This window comes from Cavia porcellus, unplaced genomic scaffold, assembly GCF_034190915.1.
Source record: "Cavia porcellus strain 051 isolate PalLab524CR breed Dunkin Hartley unplaced genomic scaffold, mCavPor4.1 scaffold_7, whole genome shotgun sequence".
Taxonomy (NCBI): Eukaryota; Metazoa; Chordata; class Mammalia; order Rodentia; family Caviidae; genus Cavia; species Cavia porcellus.
In genome coordinates this window covers 63,935,623-63,948,464 of record NW_026947490.1, presented here as the reverse complement: position 1 = coordinate 63,948,464, position 12,842 = coordinate 63,935,623, and the positions used below count along the sequence as shown (strand labels likewise).

At 43.6% G+C, this 12,842-nt stretch overlaps 1 protein-coding gene across 4 annotated transcripts in view; it reads left to right on the top strand.

The window, feature by feature from the left end:
* The window catches only part of Camk1d (calcium/calmodulin dependent protein kinase ID), a 394,453-nt gene that overhangs the window by 352,242 nt on the left and 29,369 nt on the right, over window positions 1–12,842 (top strand). For all 4 annotated transcript variants that reach the window (XM_063253725.1, XM_063253724.1, XM_063253726.1 and 1 more), the window contains one exon: window positions 6,223–6,298. In XM_063253725.1, coding sequence (XP_063109795.1) covers window positions 6,223–6,298 — 76 coding nt within the window. The remainder of the gene's footprint in view (window positions 1–6,222; window positions 6,299–12,842) is intronic.

Here is a 12,842-nt window from a genome sequence, read left to right as displayed (position 1 = left end):
AGTACTATTGACTAGATAGATGACTGATGTTATGGAGGAGGTCCAGAATGTCCACCCAGAGTTTCCTGTGTTTATAGGTAAAGCTTTTGGATTGGATGATAAAAGCTCTAATTTTATCCTCAGATTAACCCTTCGATAAGATAGATTGTAATTTGATGGCCCTATTGGAAGTTGATGAAGACAACAGATGGGACTTAGTTGAAGGAATTGGATTGTGGGGACATAACATTAGTTATTTCCAGTCTCCAGCCCCTTCCTCTTTGGCTCTTTCTAGCTCTCTGCTTCTTTGCTATCATGAGTTAAACAGATTTCTTCACCACATGTTCCCACTGTGATGTTCTGTCTCACCACAGGCCTTAATCAATGGAACCAATTGGCCATGGACTGACACTCCTGAAACCATGAGCCAAATAAAGCTTTCTTCCTTTAAATTGGAAATCGTAGGGATTTGTCACAGTAACAGAAAGCTGACTAACATGCTGAGTAAAGGGAGAGATGATGTCCAGGTCCTGTTGGTTCTGGACCATCAACCTGTCTTCTGGCATTGAAAGAGCTATTATTTCCTGGTTCTATCACTATCCTTCACCCACTGAAATGATCATGTTTGAAATACTTAGAAGGGTGAAACAGCCACAAAGGAGAACAAATCGCCTTGAATATGAATTTAGTAACAGCAGGAGAGCTTTCCAGTTTTCTCCACCATCCCAGTAGAAACTGCTCTTTGGCACATCCTCAAGTACTCGGGGAAAGGAAAATCAGCAATTAAGTTGTTTCAAAAACAAGATGAAAGGTTCCTGAAATTCCTTTTTTCTTCCCAAAATCTCTGGAGCCCTTCCCTTTACCAGGAATACTTGCTCTAAATCAGTATAAAATATCTTGGTTTGTAGAAGACTTTTGCTCATGAAGTGGAATTTTCTGTACAGGAGTTGGTGGTGAGTTTCATGGTAGTAAATCCATTTATTTTTAGTTCTAAGACTGCTGTTTTCTGAAGAGCCTGAGTTAAAGCAGGCACATAGGGAGACCACTTCTGTCCGCGGAGATCTCTGGTGCTTTGTGGGATGCCCTGCTGAGATGACATGGTTCACATGGAAATGAACTTTAATTTACTGGTGTCAATGAAGTATGTTTCCAACAGGAACAGCAAGGAAAGCTCAACTAAGGGCACACAAGATCTGTGCAGGGAGGAGTTCTAAGCTATCGGTAGCAGAATTCTCTCTCCCCCAGTGAGCCTTGAACCTGGTCATTCTGAAATCCTTTTAAGAAAAGGTTTTATTTTTCTGTTTTTTTTTTTAATTTAAAGAAAGAAAGAAAAAAACAAAATGTAAAAAAAGGTAGAATAATACAGAATTCAAAAAAAATTAGCACAAGAAATCGATACATTACATAGTGTCATTTTAGAAATAGTTGCTCAAGTTACAAAATCAAGTCATAAAAAGTGGGTAGACGCTCAGACATTGACATTGAAGATCATTCTGTTCAATGATCCAACAAAAACTTAGTAATATGGTCATCTATCTTACACACTTAAACATACATACAGTTATATCCTTTAGAGTACTTTCCTTCCCTTTCATTTTTATAATATCTATTATACATTTTGGATCTTATTACTCTTTCAGTTTTTACTATCTTTTTACACTAGAGAGACAATGTGATATTTACTAATGTGAGTCTTATTTATTTCACTTATGAGGATGGTCTCAAGTTGCCTCCATTTACCTATGAAAGCCTCAAGATCATCCTTTTTATATCTGGGTAATATTCTACTATATAAAAATACCACATCTTTTTCATCCACTCTGCAGTTGATGAGCGTTTGGGTTGTTTCCAAGATTTAGCTATTGCAAATTATGCTTCTATAAACATGGGTGCACATACATCACTGTGACATCAGTGAAGATGCAGGAGTCAGTGTGAATGAGATTGGCAGACTATTCACAGAAATAATAGCCGGAAATTTCCCAAACATTGGGAAAAATTCTGATGTACAGATGAATGAGGCATATAGAATGCCAAACAGCCACAACCAACACAAATCTACCCCCAGACATATAATAATTAAGATTCCAGTTATATAGCATAAAAGCAGATTACTAAAAGCTGTCAGACAAAAGACACAACTCACCTATCAAGGAAAGCCCATTAGAATCACGGCAGACTTTTCAGTATAAACCTTCAGTTAAGATGAGCTTGGAGTGAAGAAAAGATTTTAAAAGAAAAGCAGCCTGAGTAACAAAAACATCCATGTGTGAAGAATTAAGACCAATTCTGTCTCTTTTACCTCCAAAATTCCTATCAGAAATCATTTGTTCACAGAAAGATATTTAGCGATTGATCTTGATTTTGCATAATAAAGATACTTCCCAAGAAACAGTTGTTGCCATTTCAAAAACCTGTTTGCCACACTTTCTCTCATACTTTGTTTTCCCTTTCCTATAATTACTCACTAAAAATATTTAAGGCAACTAAGTTTATTGTATTTTATATTGTGGGGAATTTGGAAAACCTTCCCCCATGTCAGAAGGCTGGACTTGGGGTCTACCTTGCATGTGTCCTTTCAGTTCCCATCAACAGGTGGTTCTCTGCACAGCTGCAAACAGCTCTCGGGGACTGGTCCTGTCACCCACATAGGGAGAATGTATGTGTCCCTCCTCCGGAGTGGAGTCCTCTGTCATAGCTGTGCCAGGAGCTTTTTAATGGCTGCGCTACTTGTCAAGAGGACTAATTAAGTTATTTCTCTTGAAAGCCTTCCTCTCTTCGAAGCCAAGGGTGTGGCAAGGCATTGTTTTTCAGGGCCTCTCACCATGTACAGATTCTGCTGCAGACAGAAGTGCTCACTATTTCTCCTTGATGGCGAGGTTCTGCAGCATCTCTACACAGTGTTCATGGCCTCAGGGACCTGAGGTGGTGTGGTGCAGAAAGCCTTAATCATTTTCCAGGGCCCAGTGTACTGTGTTCTGCCTAGAAGCTCACTTATCTTCAGGAAGTTTGTAAATTGGATGCTTGTGATTTTTTTCAGAATTATAGTAGAGTTCTTGCTAAGTGAAGTGAGACTAATAACACAATACTGAGGAGTTCGGTTGCTTTTCTGTGTAAAAACTGACCTCTAAAAAGATCAGAGGAAGAAATGGACTCCCCCACTGCTGCATGCTACAGGATAGCAGAAGGGACTGAAGAAAATGGGAGGAGGGGACCTCAAAGGGCCCCCAAGTAGTGAGCCAGATTGAAGAACCAACAGAGGCAACATAGATCCCCAGAGTAGACCAAACAAAAAGGTACCCTGAGGGACTGGTCACCACATCAGCTCATGAGGAGGGTTTTGTTATTGTCTGCAAATGTACTTTTTTAAAAGAATTTCTTGGAGATGAAAAGCTATGGAGAGTGATCAAGCTAGGTTTTTTATTTTTAATGTTTTGGTTTTAAAGAGAATAAGACAAAAAACAGAACAAAGCAAATCAGAACAGAGCAATGCAAGCAACACAGCACTTCACAATAAAAAAACAGGAAAGCAATAATGACTACCAACTTTTTCTTCGAAATAGTTGTCCATATTTTCACACACAATACAATCAAACAAAGCAAAATGCTTAGGTTTTTTTGCACAGTGTTCAAAAGAACCCTTGGTTTCGTTCATTGCATGACAAATAGAATTAGAATTTACGCTAATTGTGTATGAGCTGTGACACGATTTTTAGATGACTTCAAGTTGATGGGAGTGTGAACTTCCAAAGCATTTTGCTTGTCTGTTATCATTATGTTGTATTTCTATCCTCACCCCCTTCATTGGTTTCCAAGTGCAATTAAAAACTTCATCAGAGAGCAATTGCTTTGCCCACTTCCAGTTGATTAACAAAAAACTTGTATTTTGTTGTCAGAAGAATCCAGATAACACAGAACACTAAAAAGAACACGGAAAATTTGGCACAAGTTACCTACATTTTCACCTGCAATGTTTTTATCCCGATACTGACTCAACAATGTGGAACTTTCCCGTGACATCCATGCCCTGGAATCTTTTTTTTAAACCATAGATTTGGTGTTACAAATGTTGCCATTTAAACAGAATCTCACAATTTAAAAATCACTGAAGTGTAGTGAGCCTGTGGCTTCAAGAGCCTGAGCACTCCAGTGTCCAGACATAGCTTTGTGAAACTCAGCTGCTTGCTCGCTGAGTTTCTGCAGCACCTCGTGTAGCTGCCTGATGTCCAGTGTAAAGTTCTGAAGTGTGGTTGTCCCTGAGTGTGTGTGTTGCGGGGTGGCCGGTACTTGCACTTTCTGACAGATGAGGGGAGGCAGGAGCAGTCCTTGTTAGAGACTCCTTCCTCCCACTGTCGGTGCTGCCGAAGAGCCCGAGGATGGAGAGTGTGCTTCGCCAGTCTTGCTGCTATGCTGCTCACAGCACTGGCCTGGTCTTTGGTTGGACCCTGGAGGCAGCTTTCAGCAGGACCAGCAGTTGCCTCCTCTGTGTTCCTTCCTGCTGTGTGTGTTGCTATGGGAGAGCTGACACATGGCCTCACCAGCTCCTGGCCTTGTCACTCAAGAGCCCTGTACACCCCGGTGATGGCCCGGTGCCCTCCCTGCTGCCATCTGTGTCAGCTCTGTGGGAGGAGAAGCTGGTCAGCTGGGGCTGTATGCACCCCTTCTACGTCTGATGGACTTGTACCATCTATGCCAATGTAGCCACTTGGGCCAAGATGCCAGCCCAGGGAGGCAGCATCTCTACTAAATCAGAAATATGTTCCTATGTACGTGGCTCCCTTTTATAGAAGATACTGAGAAATATGCTCTGAGCAGTGTGGGGGTGGGGATCAAGGCAACAAGTTCCCCATGGTCTGGGGTCACTTGTCCAATAAATGGCTGTCCTTGTTTTATGGTTCTGTTTCACTTTTTACTTCTGGATTGAGGACAGACATACCAAAGAAAGGATATGCAAAGGTATTTCTTTTGTTCATGTTAAAAAAAATTCTAGCCTGATGTGATGGTAAATGCTTATAATCCCAGCTACTTGGAAGGCTGAGGCAGCAGGATGACACTCTCAAGGGCGACAAGGGTAACTTAACAAGACCTTGACTTAAACTAAATAACGGGTTGGAAATGTAGCTTCAGCGGTAGAGTGCTTGCCTAGTGTGCACACACCCAAAGCCCTGGGTTCCATCCTCAGCACCACTAAAAGAAGTGCTAGTAAGAGACATTGAGTAATTTATGATAGAACCTAAAATCATATTTGAACATGATCTGTCGATTATGTTCCTCACTCATGAGCAGGAACTTTGAATAATCAAACCTTCCTGTTCTTGCCCAGGAAGACACTTATCTTTAGCAGAATGAAAGAGAAGACTTCCTTTCATTTTCCTGCAAAAGACTTTTACAGACTGAAGAATATGTCATCTTGGAAACAGTGTGTTCTAATAGAAAGATCCAGGACAAGGGTCAGTGGAACCTGGTTTCACTGTCTTGTATGTATTTGTCCATGCCAAAATGCATTCAGTCCCCTGGCTGTGGCCACAGGGCCATGGCAGGGAACGCAGGGATGACTCTCAATAGAACAGTGGGTTGGCACCAGCAAAGTAGGATTAAGTAGCATTTTCCTTGCTTCCCCGATGAGCGAATGAGATGATACTGCTGACAGATAACTTCTCCCAAACCAAAGAGAGTAGAGCACCCTTCACTGGGGCCCCAGACATAAGTGTGAGCTCTTGGCTCTGCTGAGCATCAGCTCCATGGAGGCAGAGACAGAGACAGAGACAGAAAAACAGACAGAGGCAGAGACAGAGAGACACAGACGGATTCATCCATGTGTCCCAAGGTGCCTTGAGTAGTCCTGATATGAAGTAGCTGTGGATCCTGGGGATTAAACTTTTCATTTTAATGTGGTTCAGCTGCTGCCATCCCTACACAGCAACACTGTAAAATTGTTAATTGATTGTTAATCCCTCCCCCACGCACGCACACACATTTTCTTTCTAGTTGGAAAATCCAGCAAATAAGAAGGGTCATATCTCTCTGCTATATTTAAAAGTAATAGCTGTTACAGTTATTTTGGTGTCAGAGATTGAACCCAGGACCTGTGCATGCTAAACGTGTGTTTTACTACTGGGCTGTACCCTTAGCCCTCTAGGCAGTTCAGTTCAAATAGCAGATGGGGAGAAAGCAAACAACAAACCATAAGCCCTAATGCCTATCCTCAGACTCAGGCTTGTGTTTCTTTTTATCTTTCTATAGCTCCGGAAGTTCTGGCCCAGAAACCGTACAGCAAAGCCGTCGACTGCTGGTCCATTGGGGTGATTGCCTACATCTTGTAAGTAGCTTCTCTGAGCCCGCCTCTTTTATTGTGGCAAAAAATCCATAAGATACAACATCATTTCAGCCGTTTGGAGTGCAATTCAGTGGCATTAAGTGTATTCACGACAGTGCACCATTGTCTCCACTATCCAATTCTGAGAGCTTCTTATCATCTCCAATTGAAACTTTGTGCCTATGAAACAATAATACCTCCTCTTTCTGCTCCTGCTCACCTCCATCTACTTGATGCCTCTTGATTCTGACTACCCGAGGCACCTCACGTAAGTGGAACTATACACTACTTGTCCTTTGGTGACTGTAATTTCATTTAGCATAATACCCTCAAAAGGCCATTTGCATCACTATCTCCTTCCTTTATAAGGCTAACACTGTACTTCAGTGCGTGTATATCCCACACGTGGCTCATCCGTTCATCTTTCAGTGAAAGATTTGGGTTGTCTCCACCTTGTGGCAATTAATTCCACAATTATTATGAATGTTGTGAACATAAATGTACGAATATCTGCTGGAATCTCCACTTTCAGTTCTTTGGGTTCTATAAATTTGGGAGTAGAACTGCTGGATCATATGATAATTCTGTGTTTAACTTTTGAGGAACCACTAGCAGTTTCTATGGCAACAGCTCAAATTCACATTCCAGTAGTAACGCACAGGGTTCCAGTTTCTCTGCATACGTGCCAAAGCTTACATTTTCCAATTTTTGATTATACCCATCCTGGTGGGTGGGAATTGATACCTCATTTTGGTCTTGGTTTGCATTTCACTGAGAATCTATTTATGTCTCATCTCAGCTTTGGGGGTGAGATAAACCACTATGAAAATATTAGGATATCTCTAAAATCATAATTAGGAAAAATATAATGGCAATCAAAATTCAGATGTTTCTTTTTTCGTCTCAGATACCTTATCTCCATAATGCAGAAAATGAAGTCCTCAGCCACAGATTTTTTTGCAACTGTTTCCCAATCACTGTGTTTCTTATTGTTATGTTTTGTTTTGCCTGAAGCTATTTTTTAATTGCAATGGGTTTTTTGCAGTTATGAGAGGGTGTTGTACCAACTAGCTCCTGTGACCTTTAGGAGCCGCAAATTCCCCACCTCCTCATCCTCAGGGAAGAGAATGTATTCTGGCAAACAGAACCCATCCCTGCACACAAAGAAAAACTATCAGTGGTTGTAAGAAAGTTCCCACAATATATGCCATCCTGGTCTCCAAGGATGCTGGCAGCAATCCCCCATGTTGCCTTTACTTCATTATCTGGCAAGCAAATTGTCTCTCTATAGCAGCATTCAACTGGGCAGTTTTGGTAGTTTAATGTGGGTTTAGATGACAGCTCCTGTAGATTCTTACCATTATTACAGGGGAATTCTATCCATTATAATATACTTGTCCTGGAGGTCTCCCATTTATGGAAATAGGTGCAGGGTGGATTCCTCTGAGGTCTAAAACTGACACTGTGGTTGTGTGGTACCTTTGCTTTCAAAGCATATTGAGCCCTCCTGCAGCAGTTCCGTCCCTTTGTACAGGAAATGGATTACAGACCCTTTTGAGAATGTAATGAAAGTTGCCATCCCTGTATCCTAGTAAAATCCATTACATGGACACACACATGTCCATAAACATGCACGCATGCACTCAAAATTTGGCATATTATTTTAGGGAGATTCCTGCATAAGCAGATACTAGACATATACCCTGTGTTATTTACCCTGGATCCCTAAATTCGCAACAGAGTCTGATCAGAAGTCTTGCCTCAAGCAGCTTGATTTAAGGCTTTTCTGCAAAGACCAAGGCTAGTGTTAATCATTTAGAGAGATCTTCCCTTGGAATGGGGAAAAATCACTCCTGTTCCGGCTGTCTGGGGGTTATTCTTTTGTATCTGTTTGAGCCTGGAATAACCTCAATTCTAGTCTGTGCTAATGTATGTAGAATCACTTTGGGTTTATATAATACAATTATTTCCTGAACTCTTAGCTTTGAGGGAGGGCAGTGGTACAGGCATAGGAGGTGCATAGTAACCAATCATTTCTTCTAAGTTGAGCAACTTAAAACTAAGTAACACTGTCTTATTCCTCAGCCTGCTCCAACAAGGTACCGTGCAGTGGGTGTTCTGAACAGGTATCTCTGGTGCACGTGCTGGAGCCTGGGAAGTTCAAGGTGCCAGTGTGTTTGGTTCCTAATCAGGGCATCCTTCCTGGCCTGCTGATGGCCACCGTCTGGCTGTGTCCCGCCGTGGCAGATAAAGTGCACAAAGCCAAGCTCTCTAGCGTCTTTTCTAAGCTACTCACTTGCACAGAAAGTGGGACTATGACAGTCCCACTGTCATAGGGGCACTATGTCACTGCCCCTTTTATCCTCAGCACCTGTAACAATGCCTGAAATAGAGACGTCCTCTGGAAAAGCCGGCTGTTGGCAGTGATGGTGATAAGAGTCAAGGCCGCTGGTCCACGTGCACATCTAACTGCAGGAGTTAATGGGTTGAGGGTATCAGTGAGGACAGGGGTGTTCAGGAGACGGGGTTCCACAAAAGATCTGACCTGATGTTTTGATAAAATTAACACAGGCAGAGAAGAGAGACAGACTCTCCTCCCTGCAGAGGAACAGGGGCCTTGGACAGAGGTGCCATGGTACCTGGAATGTTGACGCAGACTGCCGTGACTTGGGTTGGTGTGGATGACACGAACCAGTGTTAAAAAAGGAGAAACTCACAGGCATCTGGCTTGGGCACTAGCTATTCCCCGTGGTTCTCAAAGGCCGTCTGTCCCCATCCATTGTGTTAGATTATGAACAAGGCAGCTGAGCAGGTCAATAGGCAGCCTGCCAGGAAAGACACTCCCCAGGAGATGGCAGCGGGCTCCTCCTTCTTCCCCTCCTCAGGATGGGAAAGAGCTTATGTTTTCAGAGAGCAGCACGATTGCTTTCACTTGATAAAGCCTGTCATACTGAGATACCAGCGAAACGTCCCAGGCAGGCCACAGCACCAAATCTTCACCTCTCCATGCTCCATGGAAACACTTTTCATTCTGCCAGCGCAGATTCTTGTGAAATTGACTCCTTTATCTTCTCTCATTTTTTCTGTTTTCCATCATTGGAAGGAGAAATCATTTTTTTCTGTCAAGGATGTGAATTTTTCAATGGGCCCTCATCCTGCCAAGGATCTTCCTTTGGGGATTAGGATTTGTAAAATACACCTTTGCCCATGTAATTTAAGCTACTGAAAGAGACAGAGGACAGAGCAGTGAAATTGAACGCATAGGCTCATCTCAGCCAAGACAGCACAGGTTCTACAGAGTGGATTTCTCCACTCAAGATGCAGATCAGACTCTCAGGGACCAAACTGTGTTTGTAATAATAAGTTTCTTGTTCCTTCTCACAACTTCAAGGAGATCGGATAGTGCCGATTGCCCTAAATTAAGCTTATAGGTGCAAAGACTGCAGAGAAGCACAGTGCTTTTTGGTAATAACAAAACTGAGAAAGATCATAAGGAAACTCCCTCTGTCACTGAAGCAGGCAGGTAGAGGCTGGACATGTGTTGGTAGATGTGGCCATGACCTCTGACCTCTGCCTGGAAGAAACTCCAGACAAAATACATATGATAATGAAAAACCCTTAGTTTTTCACTGGCCTCCCACACTGTTCGCTTTCTAAGTGACACAATGTTGATTTGCCTGTGTACACAGCTTCATTAGCTTTTGATCCAAGGATTGCTTAATCTGCATACTGAGTCTGTTATTCTGAGACAAAACATGATCCGAGCCCATCGCCATCCCTTTGAAATTTGACAGCTGGCTCTTTATGGAACACATATGTTCCAGGGAGGGACCACAATGCCCAGCATCTGTGGACGAGCCCAGTGCAATCACTGAGCCTGGCCCTAAGCTTAGAGTGTCGCAGCATGGTGCGTCCTGCTGCATCGCAGGAGCACTTGCCACTGCTTGTAGCCAGTGATCATCCTGTGCCCCATGAAGGCTGCAGCATGGGGCAGCCTAGCCTGGGCCCACAGGCTGGGCTTTAGCTTTGGAAATTTAGAAACTACATTGAATCGGTTTACTCATTTTGCTCAGACAATCCCTATGAAAGAGTTCACACTAACCAGACTCAAAGGAAACTTTTAAAAACTAGAGTGTCAAAAAAGAGAGTGTCCATTTACAAAATCACAATGAGATTCATGTCCATGAGATGTTTGGATATGTATGCCAATGAATGACCACTTTTGTCCCCTAAAGGGGATGCTCCTAGAGGAGCCAACTCAAACCAGAAGTTCTCTTGGTGGACAGGACACTGGAGTTGGTGGCTTCTGATGCTTGTGCTAGCCTCCAGGTTACCCTTTGCAACTAAAAAGTTTCTGTCCAACAGCATAGTTCTTCCTCTTTTTGCTCAGAGTGACCGTGACTGGTCACTTCTTCCCCCACACCTTCTCGCTGGAGCGTCAAAGTCTGACCACTAGCCACTGGACATCCTTCTGTCATTCTAGCATCTGTCTTTCTAGTTCAGCATGCATGGACTGTTTGCTGCCATTCCCAGGTTGACAATTGAGTTCATTGGTTGCCTTTCAGTCTGGCTGCTTCCCAGGGCTTTTCGGAAAGGTCCACTGCTCCTCTCTGTCCTCTGCAGTAGTGGGTTTTGTGGACACTAAATGCCATCTGCAGCTTTGAGGCCCTGTAGTTTTAGCGTCAAACACAAGTTCTGCTTGGCTGTATTCTAGCTTTATTGTGGGGCCTGTGACCCTATCTCCCTGCTTTAGGGAAGTGATTAATTGTGTGTGCCATGCCCTCAAAATATTCTGGTTTCAGTTATGTGGTTATGTGCAACCATGAGAGGCACATTTGACAACAATTCAATTGAGGGCCAGAAATTTTGCATTTTACAAGGTGGCGGGAGCAGCTCTCTGCCAGTGACTTTAGACAGGATGGTGTCCACCCATACCTGTGGCCCTGCCTTGTAGAGGCCCTGGAGGAGAGAGGGCACCACCACAGGAAAAGTGGGACAGGAGTGGCTCACATTCATCACTTTTGCACCCTAAACCGGGCAGCAGGCTGTGGGCAGTGGGCAGTGGGCAACGGGCAGCGGCAGGCCAGATGGGAAAACATTATACTCCCTGTGCTTTGTGATTTTCATCTCAGCTCATCTGTAAAGTGCCATTTCCATAGCAGTGACATGTTTCGGGATATTTAGCCTGGAAAACAGAGGGCAGGGATTGACAGGCACTCACTTAACTAACGTGTATTGAGCCTAATATTTGTCAGACAGCATGATGGGGATGCAGAGATGGATTCATTAGGGGCCTGGCCTTGGAGGTGTTTACTGACTGCTGGAGGCGACAGACAGCAAACACTAAATCACAGTCCAGTCTTGTCTGCTGTGTGAGGCGGGAGGTCCTGGGGCAGAATCGTGAATTTCCTGAGGCCTGAGGAAGGCTGTGAAGGACAGGTAGGAATCTGCCAGAAGAGAGTCAGGCCAGGCAAAGGAGGCAGCTCTGTCCTTAAGTGGTCCCTGCAAGACCCTCACATTGGTTGATGGTTTATCCCATGTCTTAGTTACTTTTTACTTGTCGCTGAGACAAAATATCTGACACCCAAAATTGGGAAAGGAAAGGTTTATTTCTTACAGGTTTTGGAGGTTCAGTCCATATTCAGTTGGTTCCAAGGCAGGGTGGCATGGCAGGGCCACAGTTCATGGTGGCTGTAAACAGCAAGGTGGAAACAGGCATGAGAGAGAGACACACACACACCTTCTTCCTGCCATTACATTGCATGCTGGCTCCACCCCTATATGAGTGTAGCACTGACACCATCAATCCAATTGCTAGACATTGAACCAATCACGGAAAAATAATGCAAACGCATGAGGCCTGGGGACCACTGACCTAAATCATGACATCCTGTAATACCCAATTATCTAAGATAGGAGTCCTTCCTGTATAGGAGAAGAGATGGACCATTCACTTTGGAACTATTTTAAAATATAGTTTAAAGAAGTTGATCCAGCTTCAAACCATTGATATCAAAAACTTAAGGATAAGAAAAATATAATTTTGAAATTGCCAGGCTTTTTAATTCCTTTAGCACCATGCTGAGAGCACAGAAGGATGAAGAGATTACTGTTCTTTTAAATATTTACTGTGAGGCCAGGCAGTGTGGCTTGTGCCTATAATCCCGGCACATGGGAGACTGAGTTAGGAAAATCACAAGTTCCTACCTGGCTAACACAGCAAGACACTGTCTCAAAATAAAAAAGTAAAATACAAGAGGCTGGGGGTATGGCTCAGTACTAGAGGGCCCCTGGGTTCCATCTCCAATCCTGACTGTCAAGTAGGAGAAAAAGAACAAAATCCACCAAGGGCTGGCGCCAGCAGGGCTATAACCAAGCAGAGTGGGGCAGAGGTGGGGAGAGGAGAGGCTGTACTTGACTCATAGTGCAGTAGGAAACCCCTAGGAGGACAGGGAAGGAAGCCCGTGCATAACTCCCAGTGACACGGTGCCCGGGCGTCCTTCCAGGATCCTCATCTCCCAGCGCATTTTAGATCCTGTTCAGTGAT